This window comes from Nannobrachium achirus (assembly GCF_963921795.1).
Source record: "Nannobrachium achirus genome assembly, chromosome: 24".
Classification (NCBI taxonomy): domain Eukaryota; kingdom Metazoa; phylum Chordata; class Actinopteri; order Myctophiformes; family Myctophidae; genus Nannobrachium; species Nannobrachium achirus.
Window position 1 is genome coordinate 11,073,528 of NC_137831.1, and position 19,536 is coordinate 11,093,063.

The 19,536-nt window shown below is 42.2% G+C and overlaps 1 protein-coding gene across 2 annotated transcripts; it reads left to right on the forward strand.

The window, feature by feature from the left end:
- Positions 1-2,218: 2,218 nt before the first annotated feature.
- nop58 (NOP58 ribonucleoprotein homolog (yeast)) lies at positions 2,219-13,261 on the forward strand. 2 transcript variants are annotated; one of them, XM_080720866.1, is made up of 15 exons: positions 2,219-2,344; positions 3,781-3,857; positions 4,262-4,314; positions 4,552-4,676; positions 4,920-5,056; positions 5,707-5,771; positions 5,868-6,002; positions 6,914-7,059; positions 8,199-8,325; positions 9,016-9,179; positions 10,318-10,452; positions 10,641-10,702; positions 10,816-10,970; positions 11,132-11,289; positions 12,181-13,261. In XM_080720866.1, exons 1-15 carry the CDS (start codon positions 2,300-2,302, stop codon positions 12,238-12,240), a joined length of 1,644 nt encoding a protein of 547 aa, XP_080576992.1. In that variant the 5' UTR covers positions 2,219-2,299; the 3' UTR covers positions 12,241-13,261. The 2 variants fall into 2 exon arrangements, with proteins under 2 accessions (XP_080576992.1, XP_080576993.1); XM_080720867.1 differs by having other exon boundaries at positions 11,135-11,289.
- Positions 13,262-19,536: the final 6,275 nt, after the last annotated feature.

Here is a 19,536-nt window from a genome sequence, read left to right on the forward strand (position 1 = left end):
TAGGACAAAGTATCAATACACACATAAATAACTTAGAAACAGGAGTGAAAAAACAACTTGAGGAAACATAGAAAAAAGGTTTTTAGACTATTCACAATAATATTTTTCTACAGAAAATGTAAATGATTCAAGCCTAGAGTTTGCAAAGAGAACAGGTTTAGGGAAAGGGAGTAGAGGGAGATAAGTCCTGGTTGGAATAACCAATGATGGACATTTTAGCTCTACTCACTCTCAAAGAAAAGGTCTCAAATCAAAATCAACATTTAGGCCATTTGGGATTAAAGTATTCAAAAAGTTTATCCAAAAGGCTTCTCTCTTGAGACTGTGGGGGCTACACATTCATTCATTCATTCTTTAAGAACCAGTAGGATTTAGAAGACATTTTTCATTTTTTAGAATCGGCCTCAGGACTTAAAGGGGGGATAATCATGGGGATAAGTGGCAACCGTGCCGTTTCCGGGTGTGAGTACCACGTGTGTATTGTGGCGCTGCTCCATTTCAGCTCCGTTTCGTGAGCAGCACTTATGTTTCCGGTTTTGGACGTTGCAACACTACGTCTGCCCCTTGTCTTCAAAATAAGATCATGGTTAATATATATTATGATTGATTGTTTGAAGAGTGTATTAGCAGTTTGCAATAGAAAAAGGTACAGTTTCATGATGAGCACAAATCACTCGTACAAGGTCAACGAAAAGGAGATCCTAGTAAGCTTTACGGCTTATTTACACAGGAACAACTTTATGTATCTCATATAACATGGAAAGACAGACAGAGAACATACCTATATACAATGGTCTTAGGTGGTTGGGTTCCATTTGATATCCTTCTCCTATCACAGCAGCTCACACATCTTGCTGCTGTGTTTGCACATTTTTGTACTTCATCCAGCAGGTATGGGAGTTTTTCATCATTGGTCATGTTTTCAAACTCTCCTTGGGTGGTTATGATCTGTAGGAAGTATGTGTCTCTGATGTCTTGGTACAGTGGACAGGCGGTTAGGAAGCATAGCTCAGTTTCCACTTTCTTTTTGTGTGCAGTGGGTGCAAAGTCTGTTTTCTCTAGGGAGCCAGGTATGCCTATGGCGGCCTTTCTCTATTGCAAGACTATGCTCACTGAGTCTGTAGGCCTATCTAGTAAAGAATTTTCTTTGTTTTGGGTCGGTCACCTTGCTCATGGGTATTCTGCCACAGTGTATCCTCTGTCTAGGGCCAAATAGCATTCTAGTTTGCTCTGCTTTTGCTTAGTTCTCTCCAATGTGTCAGGTAGCTTTCTTTTTGCTGTTTAATCATTTGGTTTAGTCCAGTGAATTTTCTATCTGGTGGCTCAGCTTGTGTTTGTGTACAGAGTTCCCTGACCAGTTGGCTGAGGGGGCATCTCTCTAGAGCTTCTCTATGTGTGAGTGCCTTGTAGTGCATCTGGGTCACTTTCAATCAAAGTTAAAGCTCCAAACAGCCCAGAACAAACTGATCGTGCTTGGTCTTCCTCCTCCTCGGGCCCACCTTTCCGTACATCACCAGTTTTCACCACGAAAGTGTGGGGTGGCTCGAAGTAGCTGACAGAGTACAGCATCTTGCAATGGGCCTGGTGTACAAGATACACTACACCTCCAAGATACCCAGGTACCTGACAAACTGCTTCCTCAAGGATGTCCACAATCACAACACCAGAGGCAGCTCCACTAATCATGTTAGACCTATTTAACACTATAAGGCTCTAATTCGTTCTCCAGCTATACCACCAACATGAGCAAATCCCTAGCTTCCTTCGAAATTGGTATGAAAAGTCACCTTCAGGCGGCTGCTACTCGAGACTTGCAAATAGGCTAAGCCCCCACGTTTTCACCCCCCCCCCTTTTTTCTCCCCTTTTCCTGCTTTTGTAATTGATGTTAAAGTAATAAGTGGTTCCTGTGTAAATAAGCCGTAAAGCTTACTAGGATCTCCTTTTAGTTGACCGTAACCAGTGATTTGTGCTGTCATGAAACCGTACTTTTTTCTATTGCAAACTACTAATAAACTCTTCAATCAATCAATCAATCAATCAATCAATCAATCAATCAATCAAGTGCCTTGTTATGGAGTGCATCTGGGTCACTTTCAATCAATCAAAACTCTTATTCTTAAGAGATCGGCAACCGGTTGTTCCGGTGTTGCTACTAGCCTAGAGTTGCTAGCGGAACACTCACTGATCGTCGCTCGATTTCTCCATTCCATTCCAACAGCAGCATCGTGGAAGACGGCGGTGCTCACAGGAGAGCAACATTACAACATTACTATTATACATACTTAAATAGCTGCCACAATGCTGGTGCTATTTGAAACCGCGGCTGGATATGCAATATTCAAAGTACGTATTTATTTTGTTGTTTATCATTCCTTAGTTTCAACATTAACTCCATTCTCCAGTGGTTAGTCGACTTTTAGCTAATGCGGCTAACGTTAGCTGCCCACGTTGGCTTCTACTTCAACGTCAGTATCGTGTAAAAATGAGAATAATAAGAATGGCTGCCTTTATGCATCCGTACTCCATTGTTATCGTGAAGGGGTGGATTGTGTGTCATGGTGTTATTCGGTATATTTTTCTATATATCTATGTTCTTCTGATTGGGATAGGTTTATAGTGTGAGCTAGGGCCCAATGGCCGCCCCACGCGTCTATCCATTCTGCATCCAGCTTAAGGCAAATTCAGAGTTTTTCAACTCAAATCTTTGCTTCTGGGGGTCCCTGGAACAACATATTTTGAGATGGGGTCCGCGGCCAAATGCATATCAGTTTGGGGGTCCTTGGTATTGCAGAGTTTGAGTACCACTATATAGCAAGATTAGCAACATTTTTTTCAGATTCTTCAAAGACATTGGTAGAATCGTCAATCGTTATCAAACGTTGTCATGTCAAGGACCCCCCCAAAATATGTATTTGGCCGCGGACCCCCATCTCAAAATCGTTTGTTCCAGGCACCCCCAGAGTCAAAGATCTTAGTTAAAAAATGTCACTCAAAATGAGGGTCTTGCCTTAAGCTAGATGCAGAATAGATACACGCGGCCCCCACGTGTGCAGAGTCCCACTACCAGTGGTGGAAAAAGTACTCGCATATTGTAGCAATACTGAGATGTAGAAATAATTCTGTTTTGAGTATAAGTCTGGAATTCAGAATTGACTTGAGTAAAAATGCACAAGTAGAAAGTACTCATTATGCCGAATGTCCCATTTTACAAGTTTTCAAATGTATACACATTTGAAAATTGAAAATAGCCCTAAATGTAATGGGCTGAAGTGGTTGATGTATGTTTTGTAATATAAATCAAAATCAACAAAGTAACTATAGTTATTCAAATATAATTATTCAAATAATTGTAGGATCCAAGATGTAGTGGAGTAGAAGTAAAAGTACAGAAAATTGGAAATCATCCAGTAAAGTAAAAGTACCTCAACTGTACTTAAGTACAATACTTGTGTAAATGTACTTAGTTACTTTACACCGGTGATTATAATTGTTTGTGCTCATGAACTTTAGGCAGGACTACTTGTCAAAAACTTGCCCTACCCGTCCCGACAATATAGAAATATGGGTGACCCATCTTCAGCAACTAACGTTTTATTCATTAGACAAGTTCAAGATTGCTTTTACTCTTGATTGTATAATGGGCCTGGTCAGATTGGTGCAGGTCAGATTTGTGCATTCTCTTGAGTTAACAAATGTATACACTGAGGATCTGATCTACAACACTGCTTTTTCAGTGCTATATTAACCTGTACTCCCATCAACTTCATATAATCTTTCAGGTCCTAGATGAATCCAAGCTGCAGGAAGTCGACAGTCTGTGGAAGGAGTTCCAGACGATGGAAAAGGCCAACAAGATGTGAGTGTTGTTAATAATTTACTAAGCGCAATGCTACCCTGAATTGAATGGAGTACTAAAGGACCCCAATGCCCGTGCTCAGGGTGGCCCATCAAGTGCCTGAGAACAGTCTAGGTTATATTTCCCTGAATAGGTTATTATCTAATGTTTTCTGTCCTTGATGCTGTCAACTACTTTATTTTTTATTTTTTGTCTGTTATTGTCTTAATGTTTGTTTGTCCTTTTTCTTCTTATTCAAAAGGGGAAACTGATTCATTGTCCTTTGACTACTGTAACCGGCAAGATATCCCCCAATAAAATCTATGTTAAAAACTGTACTGTCCTGTACCATTCCTATGCAAACATCTAATAAAGTATTCAATTGGTGAATTGAGTCTAAAAGCCATTCGATTTCTCTCATTCAGTGTGAAGTTGAAGCACTTTGAGAAGTTTCAGGACACAACCGAGGCCCTGGCAGGTAACATACCATTGAAAACACCTGCATGCACTGTGCACTTTCTGCACAACTTGTCTTTATGTAACCGATTGAAGGCTGTGGTCTATGATGCATCTCTTTTATGTGTCTGATGAAAACATGAGGCCAATCTACAGTTTCGTCACTACCACTGAGACCACAGCCATTAGATAAACTACAAAAACACCACTTGTTGACCCCGCACTGAAATCCATTAGTCCCAACATTTTTTTTCTACAGCTGCCACTGCTATGACAGAGGGAAAGATGGGAAAGAGTCTGAAGAAGGTGTTGAAGAAGGTTGTCGCCACAGAGGCTCATGAGCAGCTGGCCATCAGCGACGCCAAACTCGGTGGCGTCATCAAAGTAGGTCACCCAGCGTCTTCCATCCTCCATAAATATACCACACACACGCTACTCTGTATATTGATCTTTAAGATAGGCATGCACCCCGGTCAATATTAATAGGTGATGGATCAGAGAAAAGTCAAATATTTATTGAAACTCCGATTTTAAAGTACACGCCTGATTTTGTACAGTACGTTATTTGGCTGCTGTATGAGGTGTAATTTGTGTTGTGTGGTTCATTAACTCGCTCTGTTTTTCCAGGACAAGCTCAACCTGAGCTGCGTCCACAGTCCGGCAGTGGCAGAGCTGATGAGGGGCATTAGGACCCAGATGGAAGGCCTCATAACCGGGCTGCCTCCTCGGGAGATCAGCGCCATGTCTCTGGGACTCGCTCACAGGTAGAGTGACACATGCATACGCTGGTATAGGAACTGAAAAGGGAATTGCACCCAAAAAACAAACCTGGCTTATTTAAACCTAAAATCTTGCACAAACTGGTCAGAGTTTGTCCTGGCTTTAATCTCTCAAATTTAAAAACGTAGGCTTAACCATTTGTTTGGTTAAAAGGCTTCTCTCCCTTCTGCCAATGATTACATTTTGCTGACTGAATCCAAACAATGTGGAATCCTTTCAGCATTCGTCACTACCACTGAGGCAGCCAAATAACGAAAGCGTTGTTATAATAGTGTGTGTATGTATATCATCATTGTCGGTTGGAAACGTTGTATCTCAGTTTCAAATGTGTACGTTCTTTCACAAAGTAAAGCCCTGCAAGCACACAATGCCTCGCGATTGTGTGCTTGTAGATCGGCTGTTTTCACTAGTTTAAATCATTTTTAAAATGATAAATGCAAAACGAACGGTTTTGGACAAAAAAAGGAATACAAAAATGGAAGATTTTCTGAAAATGTAGGTTAGGAGAATCTTACTGACCATGTGATAGACCTAAAAACACAGCAATGAAAGACGTCAAAAGCATCCTTGAAGTAGACAAAGATCAGAAGTTAAAGGGCTTAAACTTGAATTTGCTTTTCCATGTCTTCCTCAGTTTATCTCGCTACAAGTTGAAATTCAGCCCGGACAAAGTGGACACTATGATCGTACAAGCCATCTGTAAGTTATTATTATTATTTTGTTTAATGTAACTTTAAGATAAAATGTGTTTATTCCCTTGGCTAATTTATATGTATATATCCCTGTTGTCTGCAGCTCTGTTGGATGATCTGGACAAAGAGCTGAACAACTACATCATGCGCTGCAGGGAGTGGTATGGATGGCATTTCCCCGAACTGAGCAAGATCATCACAGATAACCTGGCCTACTGCAAAAGTGTCAGACACATAGGTGAGCATATGCAAGGATCTGACATGTCACCACACACAAACCCCACGTTATGTTGAGGATTTTCTATATATTTCTTTTGTTGTTGAACGATACTGGGCAGTCTGTGAAGTGAACAACGCAAGCCTAGGCTGTAGTGATGATGATGACATTTGTCTTCTTCCTGAAACAAATCATGTGGGTCTTTAAGTCACTATCTCATCTGAACAGCCACGTAAAGCCTCCTACACACAAGCACACATACACACTGCTCTGCAAAGTGCAAATGATTCATTTAAACTATTACTGTTCTAAAATGTGATCCTCAGTCTGTTAATAATGGTTCATAAGTAAAAACGGTTTAAAGCTGAAATTGGGAATACAACATAACTAGCACAGTATATAAAATTAGACCATCTACAAGCTCACAATAAATCACAATGCGCTATGAGCTTGTAGCTTGGTTATTTTTTTTTTATGTTTGCCAGGCCCAAATAGCGGCACCGGGATGGTAGTGGTCAATGCAACAGACTGCTTCACTTTATTTCCAGTGCTATTATATTTAAGGTGGACTGCATGAGAGGGTGAGACAATTGAGAAGATCCTTTAGACCAGTGGTTCTCAAACTTGGTTTCCAGGGAGACTCTAGGTTTCTTTATGGGGGTCTAAATTGACCCACACAAGTCTGTAACTCTGACAGTGTACAAATGGAACCAAATAAACCCTGACGGTTTCATTTGGTTCCATTTGTACACTGTCAGAGTTAAGGGAAGACCTTGGAATTTAAAAGTTTGAGAAGCACTGCTTTAGACAGCCTTGTGTTGAAGGTCAAAGCCTCTGTGTAAAGGAAGCCTTCGGTAGAAGGGCATGTCGCCTCAAGAGTGTGCCGACCTCTACCGCGTTGTAAATGACGGACGCATTTCTGGTGTCCCCAGGGGTTCGCACCAACGTGGCCACCACCGACCTGTCGGAGATCCTGCCCGAGGAGATCGAGGCAGAGGTCAAGCTGGCCGCCGAGATCTCCATGGGAACGGAGGTGTCGGACGAGGACATCGACAACATAAAGCACCTGTGTGACCAGGTAGGACCAGTGCTGACTCCTACTGTTGTGTGCTTTGTACAAAGGAATGACTGTGGCTGTAGTGATGATGATGACATTTGTCTTCCTCCTGAAACAATCATGTGGGTCTTTAAGTCACTATCTCATCTGAACAGCCGCAGAAAGCCCCCTACACACAAGCACACGTACACACTTCTCCGCAAAGTTGCACATTTTAAAACTTAAATGTATTACTATTCTAAACTGTGTGGTCCTCAGTCTGTGTATAACAGTTTACAAGTGAAAATGGTTGTATATTCGAATGAATAAATTAATAAAACTAGCACAATTGCAGCTAGTCGTTTCCCTACTCAACGTGGGTTGGTACTGCCAATAAAGTTACTTTAAGTAGACAAAACACCAGATCTAGTATGTACGTTTCGAAAGTAGTAGTGGCTATAGCTACAAACATGTTTACATGAGATAACCAAACTGTTTCTCCACAAGACCACAAGCAATGTGCGTGCTGCCATCTTTATTGTAGTTGAGAAAGGTGTTGTGATCACAGACATAGAAAGGTAGACGCCTCTTCCGACTGGGGGGTGCAGGTCCAAGACTCCTGGCAAGCCTCCCAATAACTCTATGCAAGCCTCCAGAATTCTGAGGCGGGGCTCTTGGGATTTCTGAAGGACGCTTCCTTGTGCGTCACAGAATGGGAAGCTCGGTAGTCCAATCAGATGCAGTCCTGGCAGGACTCCCTCTTTCCCATTGGAGGGGGCAGAGTGCCTTCCGCAGTTCCACAGTTATGCACTTCCGCCAGGGGTGTTTGACCAGTCGCGCTAATGAACTGCAGCGGTGGAGGAGGTATCTAGCTTTTTATATCTGTGGTTGTGATTACCTCTCTCTGTCAGGAGCGGGAGACAATTACAAACAATGTCAATATACATGAGCTTTTTTTTTCATATACATGAAAGAGTTTAAGCTTCAATTCCTGCATGGCCACCATTGAAAGCAGCTGTGACAGTAAAGCCCGCGTCGTACCTACGTGTGGGTGTCACGCACAAAAAAAAATGGCAGATCTACAAGCTCACACTGTATTTGCTGCTTGACATGTGGCACCGGCACGCAACTTAAGTGTAAGTCGGACTTGAGGATTCACCCACGTATCTGTTATTCTCCAGGTGATCGAGATCACAGACTACCGCGCTCAGCTGTACGACTACCTGAAGAACCGCATGATGGCCATCGCCCCCAACCTGACAGTGATGGTGGGAGAGCTGGTGGGCGCTCGCCTCATCTCCCACGCCGGTAAGAACCGCAGAGCGGAGCGGAGGGGGGGACACGTGGTGCGTTGAGTGGAGCGGTGATGATGCTGACGCTACGTCATTGTCCTGAAAACATCATGAGGGTCTTCGTCACTACCTCATCTGAGCTCGCATTCAACCTAAGACCTGGAACCACTTTAACCATTGTTTTATGCTTTAACTATTAAAAGAATGGCAGATATACAAGCTTGTAGATCTGCTATTTTCTGGCAAATCTTTGAATATATATTTAAAGCGAACATTTCTAACTCCAATATTTGCTTCTGGGGGGGTACCTGGAACAACATATTTTGAGATTACGGTACCCGGCCATATTTAATTTTGGGGGTCCTTGAAATAAAAAGGTTTGAGAACCACTGATTTTTTTTTTTTAGAAGGATTTAGAAGACATTTATATAATCGGATCAAAAATATTCAAAGACTTGTCTTGCACAAATTCTCAAGATTTTTCAAAAATAGCAGATCTGCAAGCTCGCGGCACGGCACTCTGTGCCGCGCTGTGAGCTTGCAGATCTGCTGTTTTTTTATAGTTAAAGCATACAATAATGGTTAAAGTAATAATACGATCCAGGTCTCAATGGGACACGAACACTGTGCTGTGCAGCTAGATAAATGAAAGGGTGTTTCTATGGACGTATGCCTTGAACGTGTCCCCCTTTCTGTGTTTCCCAAGGCTCCCTGCTGAATCTGGCCAAGCACCCGGCTTCCACAGTGCAGATCCTCGGAGCAGAGAAGGCCTTGTTCAGAGCCCTGAAGACCCGCAAAGACACACCCAAATACGGCCTCATCTACCACGCCTCGCTGGTCGGCCAGACCTCAACCAAGAACAAGGGCAAGGTGAGTTCTCGGTTCCCGCGTGGTTGCTGTTCGTCACAGTCCGTACTTTGTTTAGCAAAGCAAATGAGTGTTAATCTAAGATCAACCCATCGCTACTTATTATTATTTGAATGCTGTACTTTTCAGTGGTCTGGTAATACCAGGGGCACAAGCATCGCATTGCAATGATGGTGTAATTTGCGTCTGACCCTGATCAGTGACAGTTGCCTGCTGTCTCAAAGCTGTGAAAGGGTGTTGATGATATTCAATTCTGAGCAAGCTTTGCTGGGGGGCCATAGCTAAGTGGTTAGTGAGGTTAGTGGTTAGTGAGGAGCCAGAGCCCCTGGCTGGGCCAGGTACGATGCCAGGCCAGCAATGGGCATGGATTAAAGTTCTCACTCGCAGGGGTTAAAGTTCTCAGTCCTGGGGACTGATTTCAGTCTTGGAGAATTCCATAGGGGCTATTTCTGAGATCAGTGCAGATCTGCAAAAAAATAAATAAGAATGACAAAGTCGTCAAACCGCTAGTCAAGTGATCTCCAAACTAAAAAGCAGTTATACCGCTAGTCAAGTGATCTCCAAACTAAAAAGCAGTTATAATTTAAAAATAAGAGTATTTGAATTGGCCAGACTAGCATAGAATACTACTGAACTTCAGAAGATACTTATATAAAATCAACCATGGATTGGCACACGCATTCATTGAAGGCAGTTCAGAACTTCAGGGAAAGACCTCGAATATTGGTCTGCGTTGCGCATGCCATGTTTCAAAGATCACATATTGAGGTTGAAAAATGTTCATATATTTTCAAACATTTTCAAAAATTGTGGAAATGGCAGATCTACAAGCTCACAACGTGTCACGACGTGTTGTGAGCTTATTGTCTATTTCCACTATCAATATTATTTTTTAAGTATAAAGTTGTCAAATATGTTAGTCATTTCTTTGTATATTTAGGTTATGTGTCATATCTGCCATGTGCAACTTCAAAGCCTACAAGCCAAACAGAAATGAAATTGTCAAAGACAAAATTGCAATTATTTGAGTGACGATTAATCGTCATGTAAAATGCCATAGTCATGACAGCCCTAGTCTTATCTGGGATGATGGATTTAAAAATTGCGTTCTAAAGTTGTTGATTAACATGGTGCTTTCCAGATTTCCAGAATGCTGGCGGCTAAAACATCCCTAGCTATCCGCTACGACGCGCTCGGCGAGGACACCAACGCAGAAATGGGAATAGAGAACCGTGCCAAGCTGGAAGTTCGCTTGCGACACCTTGAGGAGAAAGGAGTAAGTAAAACTATCAAACAACAACATGTTACCTGTGATGTTGAAGTAGATCTGTTCAGAAATTTCTAGTTGGTACCTTCATCAGTTCGCTCCAGTTGTAGTGAGTTATTCCGTTGTTTCAACTTCCTCCAGACATACCTGTGCTTTGTTGTTCTGACCATGTCTTCCATGTTTTTGTTTCGCCTCAGATCAGGAGAATCAGTGGAACAGGAAAAGCGATGGCAAAAGCAGACAAATACCAACACAAGAGGTGAATGAAGCCAAAACAGGCAGTCCAACAAGCGCCATACCGTTGCAATAGTAACGCGTCGCATTTGTATCTTCATACAGACTTTGTTTAACATGTATATTGTTTGTGAACAGTGAGGTGAAAGTGTACGATCCGTCTGGAGACTCGACGCTCCCCTCAACCTCGAAGAAGAGGAAGATCGAGGAGGTGGAAGAGGCGGACACCTCGGCGCCCTCCACGCCAGTGGTGCCCAAAACCAAAAAGCCCAAGAAGGAGCCAGCGACGGAAGGTAGGCAAACCTGCAGACCAACGCCTCTCGTTGGGTCTCTGTTTTTAATGTTTAAAAATAAAAGATCCATATCTTTTCTCTCAGTTTGTGGTTAAAGAAAATGTAAAAATCCTTCATGCCATTCGTGAGGCTCATGTTGTTTCTTTTGCCTTGTCTTTCAGTAGTAGAAGAAGAAGAAGCAGCGGCAGAAGAAGCGACAGACGAAACTCCCAAGAAGAAGAAGAAAAAGAAGAAGTCCAAAGAGGCTGCGGAGGAGGAGGAGACAGTGGAGGTGAAGGAGGAGGCAATGGAGGAGGCAGAGACGTCTGTAGCAGAGGAAGTAAGTCTTATTGCCCAGGTCGCCATGTGTCGTATTGAGGACTGGTTCAGGCCATGGCTACACAGAGCTGGATATTTCATATATCCAGGTTTTTCAGATATCCACATAGAAAAATATCTAGGTCCACACAGAGCTGGATATTTCATATATCCTGTTTTTTCAGATATCCACATAGAAAAATATCTAGGTCCACACGACAAAGATATCTAGGTCTAACAAGTACGCACACAGTAAAGTCTTCAGAGATATCCGGGTTCCCTGTCTACACAGATCCAGTGAATCGGATAGTTTTCAATCTCTCCTCTTACTTATCCTGTTTCAAAAATATCCAGCTTCGCAGCCGAAATATCCAGCTTCATGTGGCTGCAAGCCCGAACAGCACAAAAAAATGTCTAGCTTCAGAAATATCCAGCTCCGTGTAGCCATGGCCTAAATACAAAAAAATATATATACAGTATACTTACCTTGAAGGGGTTCCAAATGTACCCTTACAGGTCCGTAACTCTTGAGAGTGTACAGAAGGAAACAAATTGACCTTTATATGGGTCTATTTGGACCAATCTGTAAACTAGTTACGGGGGACCTTGGAAATACCAGGGGCACGAGCATCGCATTGCAATGATGGTGTAATTTGCGTCTGACCCTGATCAGTGACAGTTGCCTGCTGTCTCAAAGCTGTGAAAGGGTGTTGATGATATTCAATTCTGAGCAAGCTTTGCTGGGGGGCCATAGCTAAGTGGCTAGTGAGCCCGCCTGAGGAGCCCAGAGCCTCAGTTGTGGAACCAAAGTAGGATTCAGCATCTCGCTGGATTCAAATGTAGTGCATTTATCTGCAGATGGCATCTACTGGTCCGTTTGAAAAATGCTCACTTGTCTTTTTTCTCTCCCCAGTCAACAGAAAAGAAGAAAAAGAAGAAGAAAAAGAAGGTCAAGGAAGAGGAAGAAGATTAATACGTTCACCTGAAGATTCTGTATATTTTCGTTAGTTTTAGTCATTGTACACATTTTATTATCTCAGCACAGCAAGCCATTGTGCCTGTTTTCTGGAACTCATTTGTTAAGTCTCTCTTTTTACTTTTACGCTGAGAGGTGATTGTAAATCACGCTGCGCTGTTTGAGATGCAAACCAAGAGAAAATCTTGATATAAAGAGACTTTGTTTAACAAAAAGTATTCTGCGAATCTGATTTGGACAGTTTGGATAATGTATAGTATTACATGTTTAACCATGTCTTGAAGCAGTGGTTCTCAACCTGTTGGTCGGGACCGCCAGGAGGTCGCTGCATGATTGTTGTGGAGGTCCCCTGATGACTGAAGTGACAATTTAAGGACTTTTAAGACCTTTTTAATAGCTAAAAAATAAAGGTGCATAACTGCATCATAAGTAATCATCAAACTACTTTAAACACTGAAACATTGGCCAAATTGTCAAATGATAGAACGCCTCGCATTGCGAACCACTGCCTTAACTACAGTATAAGCTAAAGCTAGAAAGAACGACATGTAATGAACACTATTTTTGGGATCGCTTTCAGAGCGATTTGATGAACAAAACAAATCCAAATCTACATACGGATTCGTGCATATTCTGTTATCCTCCTGATTGACATAATTTCTTTAAGACATGCTTCTTGAGCTCAATTTATACTCCTTGCACAGTGGTGTCAAACTGACTGATCTTAAAGTGAATGACTGTGTTGCACTGTCTTCGCATGAAGATCGACTGCGCATTGACTTTAAAAGGAAAAATAAACGTACGGTTTCCATACTGAACATAATGAGAACCATTGAAGAAACGTGACTTCCATTTTGTTTTGTCATGTTGATATTACATCAGATTGTATAAATGGTCATTGTGGATTAGAATGAATGGTCATAGATTTGTGTGCGATAGCAGAGCATAAGTAGGGCGACAGTATAAATTACACATCAATCTATTGTGTAAAAATAAAACCTCTTTATAATTAAAGTAACTCATGTTCTACTTTCATTGCGCATATAGTGAAATATTCAGAACATTTTATTTATAGGCCTATATTATATCTAAATATATCTATATATAGATTTTATAGCATACAGCTAATGAAATGGAATATTACACGAAAGGATTTATAATGCAGAAATGTCAACCTTCTGAAAAGTATGTTACTTTACGCAATCAATAGGTCTTCAATAAGCTGTATGCCATGTAAATCTACAAAAACGTTTAAAATATTTCACTGCATGTGCAACGAATCAAGAATGTATGAAAGCTTCACCTTTTTATATTGCAGAAGGAAACCTACACAACATTTTATTTGTTTTAGATCTACTTGTTCAGTGAGACGCCCCCATCGGTCTGCAGCTTATTACTCAGTTTGTAGATTTGTTTGTTTGATTTAAACCATGTTAAAGGACAACTTTGTTTTTTTACAACAAGGGTTCATATTTTACATTGTAATTAGGTAAAAGGAAAAGTGAGTGTTAAAATGTTTTCATTTGCTTTGTTCTATTGTTTTATCACGTTTTAGGCTACCTTGCTAAAATGTGGGGCATGCGTACGCATGGGGGCATGCGTACAAGTGGCTAAATATGTATTTTTAGACACAATAAGCCAGCAGTTTCTTTATTACTATTTACAGTAACACTTCTAGCCCCCATAAGTCACATCCAACCATGAAAGGTTGCATTGTATCCTGGGAATGGGCTTATTCTGTGTAAAATGACACATTTAGCCACTTGTACACATGCCCCCAACCACTGAAATAAGAATCTATAACACTCATCTTTTATATTCTTTGATTACAATCTAAAATAATATGAACCCTTGTTGTAAAAAACTAAAGTTGTCATTTAAGGCCAAAGTGATAAATTGAGGCCAGGAGGCCTGGATTGATGATTCCTTTCACCACATGATGTCAGTATTGGTTCATTTTGGTGTGGATGGCCCTCAAGCTTCAGTTAGAAACTTAAAAGAACTAGATGGAAGACTGAGCCATATAATCGGTTGTATAAAGCTTGAACATCTGCTCTTGTGAAATAAACATTTGGATTTGATACAACAGAATGGTTTTCCTGGTATGATTTCAAGTTCTCGCGTGCATCACATTAATTCCTCATGAAATTACATTTTATGTAATGTTGGAGGCAGGGAGATACTGGGGCAGGGAGATACTGTCAGTGTCTCATATATACAGTATATAAATATAATAAATATAAGGTATAGGTTTCCTAGTCTACTGTCTAACCATAGGCCATAGCCTATCTATTTCTTCTTGGTATCTTTTCGTTCCCTCTATTTCTATATACTACCTGTCTAATTCTCCTTGTGGGCAGCGAATCAGCTGGGTTGGTCTGAAAATTCAGAATTCAGAATAGATTATCTATCTATAAATGCGAGAAGTCTCTGTCTGTCTGTCTGTCTGTGTGTCTGTGTGTCTGTAATCCGCGTATCTCGAGAACCGTTCGTCCCACCGGCTTCAGATTCGGCACGCGCGTTCCCCGCCGCGGCACGGAGTGCAGTGCCGGGTCTCGACCCGACCAAACGCGCGGTTTTCCCGAACCGGCGCGAAACGTTCGGAATCTCCTTATGCGGGGTTGATTGTTGACATCAGGCTGTTCCGGAGGAAATCGGCGAAAGCTCTGACTCATTGTGACATCACTTCATAAAAGGCTCTGACATCACGTACGCCACATGAGTCAACAAAAAATCTCTGTGAGTGTTTATGTATGTATGTAATCCGCGTATCTCGAGAACCGTTCGTCCCACGGGCACGCGCGTTCTCCATATATGGGCATAAAATGAATGCCCCCATATATGGGCATAAAATGGATTGCAGACAGACAGATACAGATATCTCCATATATGGACATAAATGGACAGAGGCAAACAGATGGTCAAAGATCTCCATATATGGGCATAAAATGGACGCAGACAGACAGATACAGATATCTCCATATGGGCATAAATGGACACAGGCAAACAGATGTTCAAAACGGGTCCTATGACAACAGGTATAATGAGGTTTGCATTAAAGGGGGAACCGGCACTGTGTCTGCAACACAGTTGGAGGCACAGACAGATACTCCATATATGGGCATAAAATGGACGCAGATAGACAGATATCTCCATATATGGGCATAAAATGGACCCAGAACTATAACTGCAGTGATCTCCATATATGGACATAAAATGGACGCCGACAGACAGACAGACAGACAGACAGACAGACAGACAGATACAGATATCTCCATATATGGGCATAAATGGACACAGGCAGACAGATGGTCAAAACGGGTCCTATGAAAACAGGTATAATGATGGGCATAAAATGGACGCAGACAGACAGATACAGATATCTCCATATATGGGCATAAATGGACACAGGCAAACAGATGTTCAAAACGGGTCCTATGACAACAGGTATAATGAGGTTTGCATTAAAGGGGGAACCGGCACTGTGTCTGCAACACAGTTGGAGGCACAGACAGATACTCCATATATGGGCATAAAATGGACGCAGATAGACAGATATCTCCATATATGGGCATAAAATGGACCCATAACTATAACTGCAGTGATCTCCATATATGGACATAAAATGGACGCCGACAGACAGACAGACAGACAGACAGATACAGATATCTCCATATATGGGCTAGGGGTGTCTTCTAAAAATCGACGAATCGACGCGTCGTTTTAAGCCCCGGGAATCGACGCCAATTGTTTGAGTCGAAGCGAAAATATATATTTTTTTATATCACCAGTTATAGCCTACTACTGCCAGTACTGCGGTGCACTGCTGGACTGGTGTGGTGTCATGTACTTCCAATGAGAAGTAGCAATTGGCGAACAGTTATTTATTGTCTCGCACCAGCGTCGGGTTGAAAGTGAGACGGAACGGCCAGAACGGTTCAGAACCGCCGCTTCGTTAAAACATTCAGAGCCGGGACAGTGTTCCGTTAAGAGGAGGAAGCACGCTGTCAAAATCCCATATTAAATAACCTGCCACAGCACAAACGCGCGTCCACGAAGTAGTAAACAATCTTCTAAAGTCAAATTAAAGCCATACTGTGTAAGTTGCCCAACTAGTGGTCATTATCCCTATAGCAAACCGCGGTCGCGTCCGCGTCTTTCGTCCGTTTTTCGTACCTTCAGACCCCCGCGTCTGCCTCCACCTCGCTGAGATCTATCTTTTAAGGGGTCCCTTGTTCCTGTGCGTTCAGTAATTCCAGAGATACGGACTCCTTCACCCTGCCTGGTAGGCGAAATTACCTAGAGAAGGGATGGTACAAACGGGCGACAACAAATATGGCTGCCATAGCGAGTATTAGCGACCCCACTTCAAGATGCGCTGTGATTGGCCGGCAGTTGTATAACCCTCGCTGTGATTGGCCGGTAGTGTGATGACGCAATTTTGGCGCGAGATCCGGTCCACGGCAAGGATCTCAGTTTACATATAGAGAAGGCTTTACAGGCTGAAATTCACGGCGCGGATCTTCTAAAACTTTTGTGATTTAATAGTTAGGAGAATTTTAAGATTTGTTTTATAAAAAAAGTTACATAGTACAACTTTAACATACACAAGTGTAGGCTACAAGTTACATTTTCTAATTAAAGTGCTTCTGAATTGTTCCAGTGTTGTAATCCATGATGAATGATTGTGTTTCGCTGTGTTTGCGTCCATGACATGTCCACACTGCTGGCTCAAGCGGGAGCTGTGCCTCCACCTGTTTATGATCAGTTTCTGAAATTAATCCGTTCTCGACACTGACTCATTACTCTGTCAGTGCTCTGTGTCCCGCGACTGCGGACTGGATCCCATCGTTCATTTAAAAGAGCCGTTCAAGAGAGCGGAATCGTTCGCGAATGTCTCATCTCTACTGCACGCTGCAGAGAGACGGGGCAGAGTTGAAACAGCGGAGATGTAAGCAATTTACCCCGAGTGAGAGGACATTATGAGAGCATAATGTCCGACCCCGAGTGGTAAATAGCTTTTCTACCACTTTTTCCCGTATACATGAAAGAAAACACATAGTTGTAACTTGCAAGGATCTTAAGTTACAATCATTATTGCCTATAAAACTTCCGCGAGACAGCAGATAGTTCCACCAACAACATCTTCTACTCACCAACAGATGGCGCCAACTCCATACTAATCCATGCGTCTAGCTTACAGCTAAGCTAACGTCAGTTAAAAGCACCGTTCCGGCCGTAAATAGAGGCTGTTCGCTTCCAGAAAGGCATAGGTTCAGAGAAAAGGGGCTTTAAAGTTGGCGGATTGCATTGGATCCAAATAAATCGGCGACGATAGTACGCACGTTAGTAAACATAGGACCGCTGCGACCTTCATTTGTTGGTTGGGGGAAAGGTGTTCCGACTACCTCCTGAAGTCCCCGGATGTACACTGAGGCGCATTGATCTCGGACAAGTCTTTGCGGCAGTTGTCCTCTCATAACCTCCGGAATTTAGCCAATCAGAATCCAGTATTTGAACACGTGACTAGAAAAAGTGGTAGAAGTTTTATTTGTTTTAACGGTGTGTTATAACTCTATGGTTGTACACTGCTATGCAGATAACATTTGTGCTCGCGCACCGATATCACCGAAAACACAGTGTATTCAATTAATCTCTTAATGTATTATTGTATTATGTTGACGTGGTTTAAAGCAACACTTTTTTTTTTACACAAAGTAGACTATAAAACGATTCGTCGACGCGTCGGATTAACCCCCGCGACTCGAATCGACTTCATAAATCCTGTGTCGAAGACAGCCCTAATATGGGCATAAATGGACACAGGCAGACAGATGGTCAAAACGGGTCCTATGAAAACAGGTATAATGGGGTTTGCATTAAAGGGCGGGGCATTCATTCCCTATTTACATTGTTCCGAGTTGGCCAGGTCGCCGACTAGACGCTGGGCCGCCCAAAGGGCAGCCCAGCTTCTAGTTATTACCAGAGCAGTATAATCAGAGAGTGGTGTCACCGCGGGGTCAGAAACAGCGCTGGTCACGTGGTTCATTGTCACTTTACACCTCATAGACTTCAATGCATTTTGTAAACTTCCGGTTGGCCGTTTGTCACTATACGCCAATAGATGTGTGCATAGACGACCTGGCCCCATGAAGTGAACGGGAGTGACGCAACTCTCCATTCTAGGGCTCTGGTTATTACTAATTGGTTACAGTGTAGCATGTCATTGCAGGTCATGCAACCAGTGGTGGATGTTTAAATTAAAATGACATGTTTAAATGTAAAGATACTTTGTTATACAATCTATACTATAATTTTGCGAATGTCTGAGTGAGTGTCTGTCTGTCTGTCTGTCTGAGTGTCTGAGTGTCTGTCACAGCCAGTGATCGAGTTATACCCACAGAGCTATGGGAGCCCTATTCTGAAAAAAAATCGGGTAATTGCGGATATAAAGTCGCCTAAAACGGGTACTTTCCTATATTAAATCATATTAAATCGGGTATTTCGCGGATATAAAGTCGGCTAAAACGGGTATTTCCTATATTAAATCATATTTTTCCTTTCACAATATTAATTCGGGCTTCACATTGGCTATGTTGACAACTCCAGGCAGTCTTTTCTGTTCATATTAACTCACCATTATTGCTCAGCCTCCAGTTCCCAATTCCTCCATCTGATGATCTGAGCCATCCAGCCAAAAGTTCCCGTTCTGGTAGCATAAAGTCGGCTAAAATGGGTATTTTTCTTTCTCAAAACAAGGCGGGTCGGGTTCATATTTATTTACTAAAAAAAACATTGTCACTGGCACAGGCACTAAGGCTACAGTCTTGCTAAGACAGCGTTGTTTTGTTTGGTTGTTTTGTTGCTGTCCGGCGTGTCCGCCTTCCTTTGCCGTCCGGGCCGTGGCTAGAAGTGCAAAGACTCGATGCAGTGGTTCCTAGCTTAGCCTATGCCCAGGCCATGGCGAGACCACGCAGCTGGGTAGGTCTGCATCCAGGGCCTCCTCGGCCCTGGGGGAAAGGTAGGAACCATTGCAGCGAGTGTGTTATAACCCGGACGGTAAAGGAAGACTCACACCCCACATTAAATGCGCCTGATTTATAATAATAAAATGAATAGTAGGATTAAACGGTGTGATGTCATTGTTCAGTCTTACTGTCTAACATGTTTATTTAGTATATCTAGTTAACATAAATAATATAAATTCTTCCAATGGAACATAAAAAATAAAAAAAAACGAGAAAAAAAAAAAAAAAACACACTTAGAAAAAAAGAGACCCCAAAGGGGGTTGT